At 45.3% G+C, this 12860-nt stretch overlaps 1 protein-coding gene across 2 annotated transcripts in view; it reads left to right on the top strand.

Annotated features, from left to right (window-relative positions):
* Positions 1-8559: 8559 nt before the first annotated feature.
* Positions 8560-12860, top strand: part of DHX15 (DEAH-box helicase 15) — a 44636-nt gene continuing 40335 nt past the window's right edge. For both annotated transcript variants that reach the window (XM_088658332.1, XM_060278958.2), the window contains exon 1: positions 8560-8724. In XM_088658332.1, the coding sequence (XP_088514458.1) occupies positions 8651-8724 (74 nt within the window). In that variant the 5' untranslated portion in view covers positions 8560-8650. The remainder of the gene's footprint in view (positions 8725-12860) is intronic.

The raw sequence follows: 12860 nt of genomic DNA, 5'->3' as shown, positions 1-12860 counted from the left end.
ACCTAATGGTCAGGGGGCCCTTTACCTTTTTACCTAGGCTTTGGGAAGGAGGTATGGGGGCTCTGACAGGGTCCTAGAGTCCTCTTGCCTCCTCCCCAAAGCCTAATTAGCTCTTCCCCAGCTTTGGGAAGGAGGTGGGAGGATTCTAAGACCCTACCAGAGCCTCGCCCTTCCTCCCTAAAGCCCAGCACCTCACTTTGGTGGCTTTGGAAAGGCATCACGATGGCTGGGTGGGAGTAGCCTCGTCATGCCTCCGCACATGACAAGGCAGTGTGCGGCCCACAGGTACTGTGTCAAAGTACTCTTGCAGCCCACTTGTTATTGTTACAAAAATTGGGTGCCTCTCCCTCTCCCTCTCCCTTGCAAGTGGTAGAAACAGCCCATGGGTTTCCAAGCATTCGCTGTGTTCCTTTGGAGAATTGAGACATGGTGAAGACTGCCATCGTTTTAAGGAATATGGTTTAGTCATTTATTTACACCTTCTGTCTGCATGGGGGGAGTCCAGATCTTACAGCATGGTTGTTTCAAGAGGTGCTTATACCCCACAGCTGTGCAGCCATGGAGTCCAAGGCATCTCTCCCATCCAGCCTTCAGCCAGCCTGCCCAAGATGGATCCAAGTCTTTCTTCTCCCTCCTAGAACACATTGCTAAAAGGCTCCCTTCTCCTGTCACCTCACACCCAATTACTCTGGCAGACTTCCAGATCTGCAAATCTGCAGTCTCTGTTCACACTTCAGGGCAAGGAGGGTAGGATAGTTCTCTTGCATTTCCAATGGCTCTCAATGGCCCTGTATTGTTTCTTAATGGCCCTAGCTTGGCCAGGTCATTTTGCATAGGCTAGCCCAAGAATTCCTCTGTACTGTAGCTTGTATTCTCCCTTCATATTCCAAATATTAAAAATCCTACCATTTATTAATTTCTAAGGTTTAGGGGTGGTAGTAGTTTGGATGTAAACATTTTTATGTATACACATCATCCCTGGAATGTAAACCCTGCACAAGAAGTGATCGAACTGTATCCACTCCGACGAAGTGATCGAAATGTATCCACTCCGACAAGTAGAAGTGATCTGCATTCTAGTTTGATTGTCCATTAAATAGCACCCTTGTCCCTAGAAGCCAAGCTAACAAATTAACTTTGAAGATCAGTACATTACGCATAACACAGAGAGAATATTTCATATCATGTTAGTATATTGTTGAATTTATAGAATGATGCCACAGCGAACAAACATTGTCAAGCTTGCAGATGAAGCACTCAAAAGAGGGAGAGGCCAGAAAAAAAGCTAATCCTACCCAGTTGGGGGTATCTGTGATACATGAGCTTTATGATCTATAATTACAAGCAACGGAAAAAGCCGTTGCTTTATTTACACAGACGATTCTCTGTTGGGAGCTGTGCTGTAGGAGACTAGAGAATGATTGTTAACTGTTTTGTGCTGACATGAACAGCCTGGGCTTTTGAAAAACGCTGAAGCCGAACACTTACAGCTCCCATTGACTTTAATAGCAAAGGTATGGTTACTCAGCACCTGTGAAAACTAGGCCAATGGAATAGCATCGTATGCCTTGATGCTTGAAATAGAGAGCAGCATTCTTCATGAGCCACTTTCTACTTGAATCTATTCCCACAAATTAATAGCGAGGAAACTATCCCAAGGCTAATTGCACGATCCAAACCGTAGGGGAAACTGATAGCGGGAGTGATCGAGGACCAGTTGGGTAGAGTGAATTAAGGGCTGGACTTGTACTGGAGAGACTTGGGTTCAAATTCTCACCCACTACATTTTTTTAACGGGGTGTACCCCCCCCTCAAAAAAAGCCATCCCCTCTCACCTTTCCCAGCTATTCTGCTAGCAAATAGGAAATATACACACTGCAAATGTATGAGCGGTGTTAGATTAGTTTTTCAGAAGGGTCGCCAAGTAATTAGGAGTGGCCTCCCCCTGTGCTTTTAATTAGCAACTTGATCTGAAGAAGCCAGGACATAAAACAGGGGTGTGGCTAGTGAAGGGCCCAAGGCACAGGACCATGACACAAATGTGCATTTATTTGTATTAGGGTGATGACTTTTTTACAACCTCATTTCCCTGTATCATAATTTGATGAGCTTTCATTAAAGATTAGATAAAATCTTACTTTCAAAGAGATTTGATAAAAAACCTCATGCACAAAATGATTTGAAAAATTTTATTTATCAGTTTTTTGACCATTTTTGAAGTCACTGTAAGCAGATAAGCTTTAGAGTCACATATATACAACATTATATAGGGTCATCAAACACACAAGGAAGCTTTTTTTAGCTGCAGTAACAGTATAGACGCCGCTAGAGGACGATGTTTTGCTACCTCTCCTGTAGGTTATTTTCCCAGCATGCCCGGCAGGGTCTGCTGGCTGAGTTTTGAGGTCCCAAAAAGGGGCTTTTACCTTGCGCAGGTGTGACATTTGTATACCCTATGTTGCTAAGAACACTCCCCATCGTGGAATGTGGTGTTGTGTCCAAATTTGATACGAAATATATATAGAATTGTTAATACAATCTTATGAAATGGTAAAATGGCATACAAAAAAATTTAAAAACGGTTTGCGCGTCACCTTTTAAAAAATATTTCAATGGAATATACCTCATTTTAGTCATTAATAGGCAAAAGTTCATCCATTTGTGCTACAGGAAAAAATTCCTGAGGAAAAATATATGAAAAAGTCATCACCCTGATCTGTATACAGTATGTAGTTGTCTGTGGGCAAATTAAGATGGTGTGTGGTTTGCCAGCATTATGCCTTGCTCTGTAAGCAAAGTGGGTATGGAGGGAAAGGGGCAACAGATCTGGGAGTTGTGCGCAGTGTACACAGGAGCAAGGTCCCAGGAAGGCTTGTGGCAGGGAAATTATACTTCATAGAATCATAGGCTTATAGGGTTGGAAGGGACCCTGAGGATCATCTAGTCCAGGCACCCCCAAACTTCAGCCCTCCAGATGTTTTGGAGTACAATTCCCATCTTCCCCGACCACTGGTCCTGTTAGCTAGGGATCATGGGAGTTGTAGGCTAAAACATCTGGAGGGCCGCAGTTTGGGGGTGCCTGATCTAGTCCAACCCCCCCTGCAACGCAGAAATGAATATGCAGCTGAGCTGTCCCAAATGGGGATCAAACTTGCATCCTTGGCGTTATCAGCAGCATGCTGTAACTAACGGAGCCAGGCACACCCAAACTTCGGCCCTCCAGATGTTTTGGACTACAATTCCCATCATCCCTGACCACTGGTCTTCTTAGCTAGGGATCATGGGAGTTGTAGGCCAAAACATCTGGAGGGCCGCAGTTTGGGGGTGCCTGAACTGAGCTGTGCAAATCTAACTGAGCTACCTCTCTTCCAAAACACGTGTGTCAGGTTTCGGGACTAGTCACATGCCATAGCTTTTCCCGGTCCAGTTCAGGTACCAGCACTGTTAGCAATTTTTCTGGAGCAACCCTTCCCCTCCCTGCGCTGATGATGCTTCTGCAGATTGTGACCTGTTTCCTAGGACAGAGATAAGCATCATGACTTTCAAGTCAAACTGATATCATAAAGTATCTGAAGAAGTGTGCACACACACGAAAGCTGACAAACTTAGTTGGTCTCTAAGGTGCTACTGGAAGGAATTTTTTTATGTTGTTTTGATATTATAATGTCACAGAAGACTTTAATAAAAAAGTAAAGGATCCCCGGCAGTTAAGTCCAGTCGCAAACGACTCTGGGGTTGCGGCGCTCATCTCGCTTTACTGGCTGAGGGAGCCGATGTTTGCCCGCAGACAGTTTTTCTTGGTCATGTGGCCAGCATGACTAAGCCACTTCTGGTGAAACCAGAGCAGCGCATGGAAACGCTGTTTACCTTCCCGCCGGAGCAGTACCTATTTATCTACTTGCACTATGATGTGCTTTTGAACTGCTAGGTTGGCAGGAGCAGGGACCGAGCAACGGGAGCTCACCCCGTCACGGGGATTCGAACTGCCAACCTTCCGGTTGGCAATCCCAAGGCTCAGTGGCCACCCGCTATATAGAGTGAAGACACAGCTTTTTCTCTGGGCCTGTTGTGTTCAAGCTGTGTTTTAATTAAGCTTTGGGTTCCTCCATTAGATCAGAAATGTAAAGGAAAATATTATCTGAAAGACAGCTTGCCTACCAGTACTGGAATTCCTCTGCAATAAGAAGATGCTGGAGTACTGAGTGTGTAGGGGGATTTTATCTGTGATGGCATGGCTCAGGAAATAAGGTCAGGTCCATGCATTAACTGAGGTCATAGCCATGCCATATATTTCAAGAATCCCGAGAACTAGTTTGTTACTGTTGCTCTGTGAGGGATAAACGGATTCTAGCACTCGCTTAGGGATTATTTCCTGTTATGGTCAGTATCAGCTAATTAGTCACTCTTCCTGCATCAGAAAGATACCGACCAGCCTCCAGCACATTTGGCTTCATTAATCTACCAGGTGTTTCTAATTAGGTCACCTATTTGGCACTGTCTTAGTGTCACAACATACACACAGTGGTTACTAGCCAAGCAAGAAACCAAAGGACAGTTCAAATGAAACTTAATTTTAAGCCTGCCAGCAGGCTTAACATATTGGAGTCAAAGTACTCGTTCTTGCATTTGCAAAAAAACCACAAAACCAGGTTAATCACCTTAAACCACGGGTGACCAATCTCTGGCAGGGGATTGCAGAATACCTGTATGAGGTCCTTGCGGCATAGAGACACTCCTGCATGCCTCTGCTATGCTGTCTGTGCAAAAATCTAGCAGGGCATGAGAATCTGCATATACACTTTTGAGTGCATTGCTGTAGCACCGTCTCATAGTTTGGACCTGGCCTATGGCACATGCCCCAAAATAGTTACCTTTGCAGATTTCAGCAGTGGAATAGATGCTATACTAGGTTAAAAAAAAGGTAAAGGTAAATGACCCCTGGAGGGTTAAGTCCAGTCAAAGGCGATTATGGGGTTGCGGTGCTCATCTCGCTTTTCAGGCCAAGGGAGCCGGCGATTGTCCACAGACAGCTTTCCGGGTCATGTGACCAGCAGGACTTAAACCGCTCCTGGCACAACGTGACACCGTGATGAGTGCCAGATCGCACAGAAACACAATTTACCTTCCCACCTCAGCAGTACCTATATATCTACGTGCACTGGTGTGCTTGCGAACTGCTAGGTTGGCAGAATCTGGGACAGAGCAACGGGAGCTCACCCCGTCACCCGGATTTGAACCGCCGACCTTCCAATCCACAAGCCCAAGAGGCTCAGTGGTTTAGACCACAGCGTCACCCACATCCCTTTCTGACGAAGTGCGCATGCACACGAAAGTTCATACCAAAATAAAAACTTATTTGGTCTTTAAGGTGCTACTGAAGGAATTTTTTTATTATCCCTTTACCAAGCTACCGGTATACTAATTGTACTGCTAAAGACATAGTCAAATAACAGCCTGAGGAGTCATGTATTGTGTGCTTGGAGTAATTCTGTTTATAGTCTCTTTTCTCAGCCCTTGGTCATCATGACTAATTGCATTTTGCTGGGAAGATTGGCTGTCTGGTCATGGAGATAGTTAATCCCTGCCTAAGGGAATGGACAGTGTTCTTGAAGCCACGAACATGAGTTTGACCAAGCTGCGGGAGGAGTGCCTGGTGTGCTATGGTCCATGGGGTCACAACAACAAGGGAATGGGGGCATCTCAAAGAAGGCAATTTTGAAGCCACTCCTGGAGGGAGAATCATTAGTCTATCAGATGGTCAATATTATCTTTTTGGGTGTGTGATGGTCAATCAGCTCCAGGCATTCTCTAATTAATCTGATTATCTAAACCTCTTCAATCCAGTTTTTAGCTTGGAATTGAAACCAAAAGAGCCTACTTTGCCCTTTGTTCCCATAGATTACTTTGGTCAGGAAATGGACTAGGTCTTGTGTCCTTGCTTGTTCCGCTGGATTTCTTATATCTCATAACCAGTGGTTTTCTTCTAGAAAAAAAGGTGACAGTACTCAACATGAAATTGTTACAGTAAAAAAAATTCCTTCCAGTAGCACCTTAGAGACCAACTAAGTTTGTCATTGGTATGAGCTTTCATGTGCATGCACACTTCTTCAGATACACTGAAACCATGCACACGAAAGCTCATACCTATGACAAACTTAGTTGGTCTCTAAGCTGCTACTGGAAGGAATTTTTTTATTTTGTTTTGACTACATCAGACCAACACGGCTACCTACCTGTAACTTGTTACAGTAAGTGCCACATTTTTAACCAGTGCTTTTCTTCTAGAAAAAAAGGGCGCTGGTACTGCGTACACTTGAGTATCACCAGAAAAAAAGCACTGATCCTATCAAACTTCTTGTTTGCAATGGTAACTCAAGTGACTGCTCTGGAGTGGCTTGGTGCCTATCTCACTGCTCTATAGAGCTAGGAAAGTTCATTTTTTAACAGGAACTAGTTCTATTCAAGTTCAAGATGTCGAAAAAGTTCATGTTTCTCCCTTCACAAAACAGAATAGGAGATGAAGTAGTCTGGTTCATAATTCCGTTCAAGTTCATCCAAAGGATCCTCAGCAATTTCATTTTCAACAATCAGAATATTACAAGCTCCTTTGTGGACGTATAAAACATACTTATACTTAAGAAGACTAAGAAAACATCAAGCCACACACGCAGTGAATGTGAATTGTTTATTTTTCCTAACAATTATCATAGTTAAGCTTCAAGGCCAAAAGAGTCTAAGGAGTAAAAAATACATGCAAGAGAATGAAGCTGAAGCTGAACTAGAAAGCATTCAAAATTTTACCTCAAAATGAACTTAATTTACTTTCCATTCAGTTAGTAATTATGGAAAGCAGTTTTAGGTGAAGTTCAGATATTTTTGAACTAATTCAGTGAACTTCATTGAACTGAACTAGTTCATTCGAAGCACTGCTGCTCATTTCCAGCTGTCGCTCTGCTCTTTGGCCAGTCGGAAATGGACAATTTTGGTAACAACACCTCTTCTTTAGAACACTCTCCAGCTGTTCATTTTCCAGCCCTCTGCTGCTAACTTCCAGAGAGAATTTGAAGATGTCGTCCGTCTCTTTCGCTTGAATTTATAGTTTCTGAATTGTTTGTTGATTGTTTTATCTGTTGCTGCTTTAATATTTTATATTTGTCATCAACCTCGTGAATGCTTGCGATTAGCAGAGATATCAATATTTTAAATAAATATGATGACGTGGGAAGGCAATTCTATAAGAAATAGGTGCCACAAGATGCTTTCGCCTTTTTGGGCTGTTCCCAGAGATTAGAACTCCATCCCTAGAGAAGCTAGTCTGGCTTCCTCCTTGCTGTCCTTCCATCAGCAGGTGAAGACTTCCTTTTCCCAACAGGCTTTTTGGGAACAGACTGCTCTTTGTGAGGGGGCTGGTACCGTTTTATTTTTTATTGTAAATATATGTATGATTTGAATAGATTATGTATTCATAGAATCATAGCGTTGGAAGAGACCCTGATGATCATTTAGTCCACCCCCTGCAATGCAGTAAAATGCAGCTGTCCCATATGGGGATCGAACCTGCAACCTCGGTGTTATCAGCACCATGCTCTAACCAACTGAGCTATGCTGAAACATATATATAGTTTTAATTCTGTCTGTGTTTAATTGTTCAATTTTTTTATTTGTAAGCCGCCTTAAGTCCCTGTCAAAGTAAAAATTGGGTTATAAATAAACAAAATAATACTAATACTAATACTACTACTACTAATAATAATAATAATGGATACTTTCTATTTGTAGGTTAGATAAATGCCCCAGTTCTGGGGGCTTATCTGCTCCGCGAACATTGCCCATTAGACAAGACTATTACTCAGCAGCAGCAATTTGAAATACTGAACAGTAAGAGGTTTGCCCACAGCCTTTCCATTTAAGTCGTTGCCTGAGGTTTCATCTTTTGCCCAACGTGGCTCTCGAACCCACGACCCTGAGAGATGGAGAATCTGAAGGCAGCCCTGTTTAGGGGAGTTTTTAAATGTTTGGTGCTTTATCGTGTTTCTGATATTCTGTTGGGAGCTGCCCAGAGTGGCTGGGGAAACCCAGCCAGATGGGCGGCGTAGCCTATAAATAAGATGGTGGTGGTGGTGATGATGATGCCTCAACGGAGGCCTTGAGAGTTTTAAAAAATCCTGGACTTGAGAAGAATCTAACAATGAACCTAATATGGCACGAGGCGCGCAGCAAATAACAATTTTGAGGCGCCTCCAGGGTCCCCCCCTATTGCGCGCCCCTAGGCTTGGATGCGAACGCACAAGTATCTGCCTCGCGAATAAACGGAAAGTCATAGAGGGCTGGAGGATGGGGTTGGAGAAATGAAATAAAATGATGGTGATGATGCCTGTGTTAAGGACGCACCCCCCTTCATTCTATAGCGTCCTTTTATTTTATTTATTTGTTTAGAAAAAGGGAACCAATGCGCATACCGGAACCCCGGTGCTGCGGGGTGAGGTTTCCGGCCGGAGCTTTAGCCCCAGCCGTACCTCCTCCTCCTTTCCTCGCGGCTGCCGAGGCCGCTTCCTTCCTGACGCCATTTTAGCTTGATCTTTCCCTTGCCTCTCTCCCCGTCTCTCTCTCCGCGGCCTCCTCGCGGCCGCCTGCCCTCCCGCCCCCGGCCATGTCCAAGCGCCACCGCCTCGACCTCGGGGAGGACTACGGCTCCAACAAGAAGCGGCTCGCCGCCCCCGATGGGTAAGGAGGAGGAGGAGAAGAAGAAGCGGCGGAGGCGTCCCGCTCGTCGCCCGGAGAGCACATTCCTGCTCTCCGGCTCCCTCGGCGCCGTTGTTCGGCGAGGAGGCCGCGCTGGGCGGAGGGAGGGAAGGAAGCAGGCGGGGAGCCGGCGGCGCCGAAGGCAGGCGGGCCCTTTCTCCCACGCCGGACGCGCTTCGGCCTCCCTGGAGGAGGCTGGCCCGTAGCCAGGCCGGGCGGCCCCTTTGTGTCCCTCGGCCTCGGTCCTGCCAAGCCTCCTTTTCCGCGCGGGCTCCGAGCGCGCCCCCGGCGGCTCCCTGCCTGCTCGCTCTTAAAACCGCCAGTTCTTCGTTGCGTCTGCTGCTGCTGCTGCTGCTGCTGCTATTATTATTATTATTATTATTATTATTATTATTATTATTATCTCCCTCACGACGGAAAAGCAAATGAGAATCGGCTAAAATATTGGGGGTGGGGGGGACAGACATAATCGATCTCAAGACTCTGCACACGCGTCTGAATGACAATGCCCATCCACTTTAGGAGCACTCAGCCTCCTTAAATATTTTATTTTTTTTGGTGGGGGTGGGGGGGAAAGAAAGGGACCTCGGCCCTTAGGAGTTGGCTCTTATGATGAGAATATGAAATGCATAATAAAACGAAAGTTTTGTGTTCCCCACATTACCCCCCCCACCTGCCATATCTGCTTCAGGCAGCAACGGCCAACTAAAACACCAGCAGGGTTTCAAAAAGCACGTGGTTTTATGTTTCTCTGTTGTGGGACTACAATTCCCATCATCCCTAACCAAGCAAGATCAGTGGTCGGGGGTGGGGTGGGGGGAGTTGTAGTCCCCACAACAGCTGGGCGTGGGCAAGTTTGAGATATAATGAATTGTAGGGGGTGTTGCGTACAGATTGCGCAAGTTTTATGGAGGAAGGCTGTCGTGGGAAGACCAGGGTTCAGCCTCTATTCCATATGCAGCTGGGAAATGTTTAAAAATCTGGAGAGCCACTTCCGTTTCAGTGGACACAACACTGACCGGGGTGGGGAATAGATTATTGTTCTAATAAAGGGTAGCTTTGTTTGGCTTTGTTTTTCTTTTTTGTGCTTTGGAGACGAGCACATTTTGTAGATAGGAGCCCACTTCACCCAGTATTTTAAGTTACGTTGTTGGGAGTGCAGCCATCATCGTCCCTGACCATTGGGCCATACTTGAATGGGTCTGCTAATAGCTGCTATTACTGCTAAGTTCACTCAGGAACCTTTGGTGAGGGACTTTGTTGAAGTACTGTACAGGCTATGACTTTTATGTGCGTTCTCATGGTGGGCTTACATGTGGGCTCACCCGTGGGGGAGGGGGTCAGGATCGTTGCCTGTATTTAATGTCCACTGGATAACATCTGCAACACCGCCAGGATATGGATGTTATGTTGTTTTGTGTAGGTTTGTACGGCATATACTGGGCATTTTCCTTTTGAAGGTCACTTTATTCATGAACAGAAACATTTTCATATGTTGCAAAGCATTTGTTGCACAGATTTTGCACAGGACCATGGTTATGTCTGACACTGAAGTTTGATGTTGACGCCAGTCATCAGGTCTCTATGAATTCTTTTGAGGGAGGCTAGTAACACTGTGTCCTGGAAGCGTTGGGGGCAACCTTTAATAATAATAATTCTGCAAAGATCTTTTCATAAATGGAGAAAAGCTAGGGCAATGCCAATACAGATGGGGGTCTTTGTATTTCAACAGTGTGAGTATTCCATAACACTACTGCCCCCCCCAAAAGCTCACCTCTGCATCACCACAAGCCAAAAATCATTAGGTTGTGGCAAGGCTAATTGGGAACCATTTGATCTTAAACTTAATGTCCCTGACAAGCTATTGGGGGAGGAGGAGGATTCAGTCATTCAGGTAACCTGGTCCAGAATTGTTTAGGGCTTTTTAAGTATATAATATGATCTTGAAATCAGCTTAATGGCTAATAAGTAGTCATTCAGATCCCTGAGGACAAACATGATATATTTTCATAAGGACCATCTTTCAGACCCTGGCATTCTGGATCAGCTGCAGCCTGTGGATCATCCATAAGGAAAGCCCCATAAGGCTTTCACGGTAGTCTAAACATGGGGCATCCAGTAAATGTGTCCAGCAAAATGACACAGTTTATATACTGGGGGAAGCTGGCAATAGGCACTCTTTGCAATGGTGATCACTGTGTGTTTGTTCCATCAGAGGGAGTGCAATCCCATCTAGAACAGCCAAAATGCCTCATTCTCTGACCTGAGAACCACCACCGTGACTCTGACTTAGCAGTATTCAATTTCAGTTTATTAACATAAGTTGGATTGTCAGCTATTGTTCTTGAGTTGGGATAGCCTGGCTTCAGTTGTTCATGCTCTTGTGACCTCCCATCAGGACTATTGCAGTGTGCTGCTAAGTTGGTAAGACCATGGGTCACCAATCTTGAAAGCGCTGCACTGGTTGCCATTGTGCTACCAGACCCAATTCTAGGTACTTAGCACTAAGGTAAAGGTAAAGGGCCCCCTGACCATCAGGTCCAGTCGTGTCCGACTCGGGTTGCGGCGCTCATCTCGCTCTATAGGCCGAAGGAGCCAGCGTTTGTCCGCAGACAACTTCCGGGTTTAACCCACCTGGGTCCCTAGCACTTGGGTACTAAGCCTTAGATGGGTCCAAGTACCTAAAAGAAACCCCCCCTGGAATTACTCGCATGAAATACATGCCCAACAGACTCTGCTGGAGCATATTCCATCCCCCATTGAAATATGGTTGATAATGTTGCTTGAGAATGTTGAGAGGCAGGTGGAATTTAAAATTCCATCTTGAACACTGATCGTATAGGTCTGCACAGTTTCAGTGATGTAGCTTAAATGTTGAGTTGTGTGTGTGAACTAGGTTGCCTGCCAGCCAGGTTCCTATTATAACTAGGATTGGTGTTTGTTTGGTAAAAAAAAAAAAAACTTGGTTAATGGACCAGTCATATATTCTGAAATATTTTTTTGACGGGGGGACAAGAAGCGTGAGTGGGGTGGGGTGGGGAAGCTGCCAGAGGGTGGTGCCCATGATACCCTCTTAAAATTCCTAGTGACCCGCAGCCCCCAAAGGATTGGGAATCCTTGCTTTTGTACACATACGTGTGTGCTGTGACATCAGAAGTGGTTTGGCTGGAACATTTTAGGCATTTCATCTTCCACTTCAGGCAACTGTCCAAGAGGGTAAAATTTTGACTGGCTAGTACAGGACATGCTGGGTAGCTGACTTGCCTAGACTTGCACCAGTTTGATGGCGGGTTGTATATGTTTTATGCTTCTCTGAATTTGTATTGTTATTCCTGTTCAGAAATACATGTAGTGTTTGTTTTTTGCTATATTTTTATCCTTCCCCCCCCCCAGAGGTCAGGTGATAAATGAGCATTTGTCACAGGAAAGTCAGGGAATGTGGGCACATTAATGAGAAACTTATAAAGTTCTGAATGGTGCAGGGCTTGGGAACAAGGGGCTTTCCATTGTACTGTAGCTACCAGATGATACCACAAAAATGTTACTGGCCACTTAGCAAGGACATTCTTAACTTCAGGGAATATTTGATAGTACATACATGTGGCCATATAATAGATGGTTGATTGAATATTGACAACTGATCAGTTCCAACCATTCCACCATGCTATACGGGAGGGAGATGGAACCACAGGGCCTCTCTATCCACTGCTGAAAGACCAGCAGCTTTAGGTTCTTACCAAATAATTCTATTTCAGCTGGTCAGTACAAAAGTTGGTGCCTGAGCATGCTTCCCTCCCTCCCTCCCTCCCTCCCTCCCTCCCTCCCTCCCTCCCTCCCTCCCTCCCAATCCCTTTTCCATTTGTTTGGTGTCTTTTAGTAAGCCTTGGGACAGAGATGAGCAAATGGGCTATTTTGAGGATGCTACTTTCAGACCCACAAGCGGGGGGCAGAGAAAGGAAGAAAAGATGACCCCATCCACTTTTTATTCTGGTCTTGCACCCACTTCTACCTTGAGAGAATGCAGACCTCGACAGAAAAGTGTTTCCTCTCCCTAGTTTAGTGGCTAGCGAAAAGAGGCCAAAATCAAAGTGTGGTGTCAAATCCTCGTTTGGTCTCCA

This window comes from Zootoca vivipara, chromosome Z1 (genome assembly GCF_965207765.1).
Source record: "Zootoca vivipara chromosome Z1, rZooViv2.hap1.1, whole genome shotgun sequence".
NCBI lineage: Eukaryota > Metazoa > Chordata > Lepidosauria > Squamata > Lacertidae > Zootoca > Zootoca vivipara.
The sequence above is the reverse complement of the archived record's forward strand: the minus strand, read 5'-3'. Positions and strand labels throughout refer to the sequence as shown.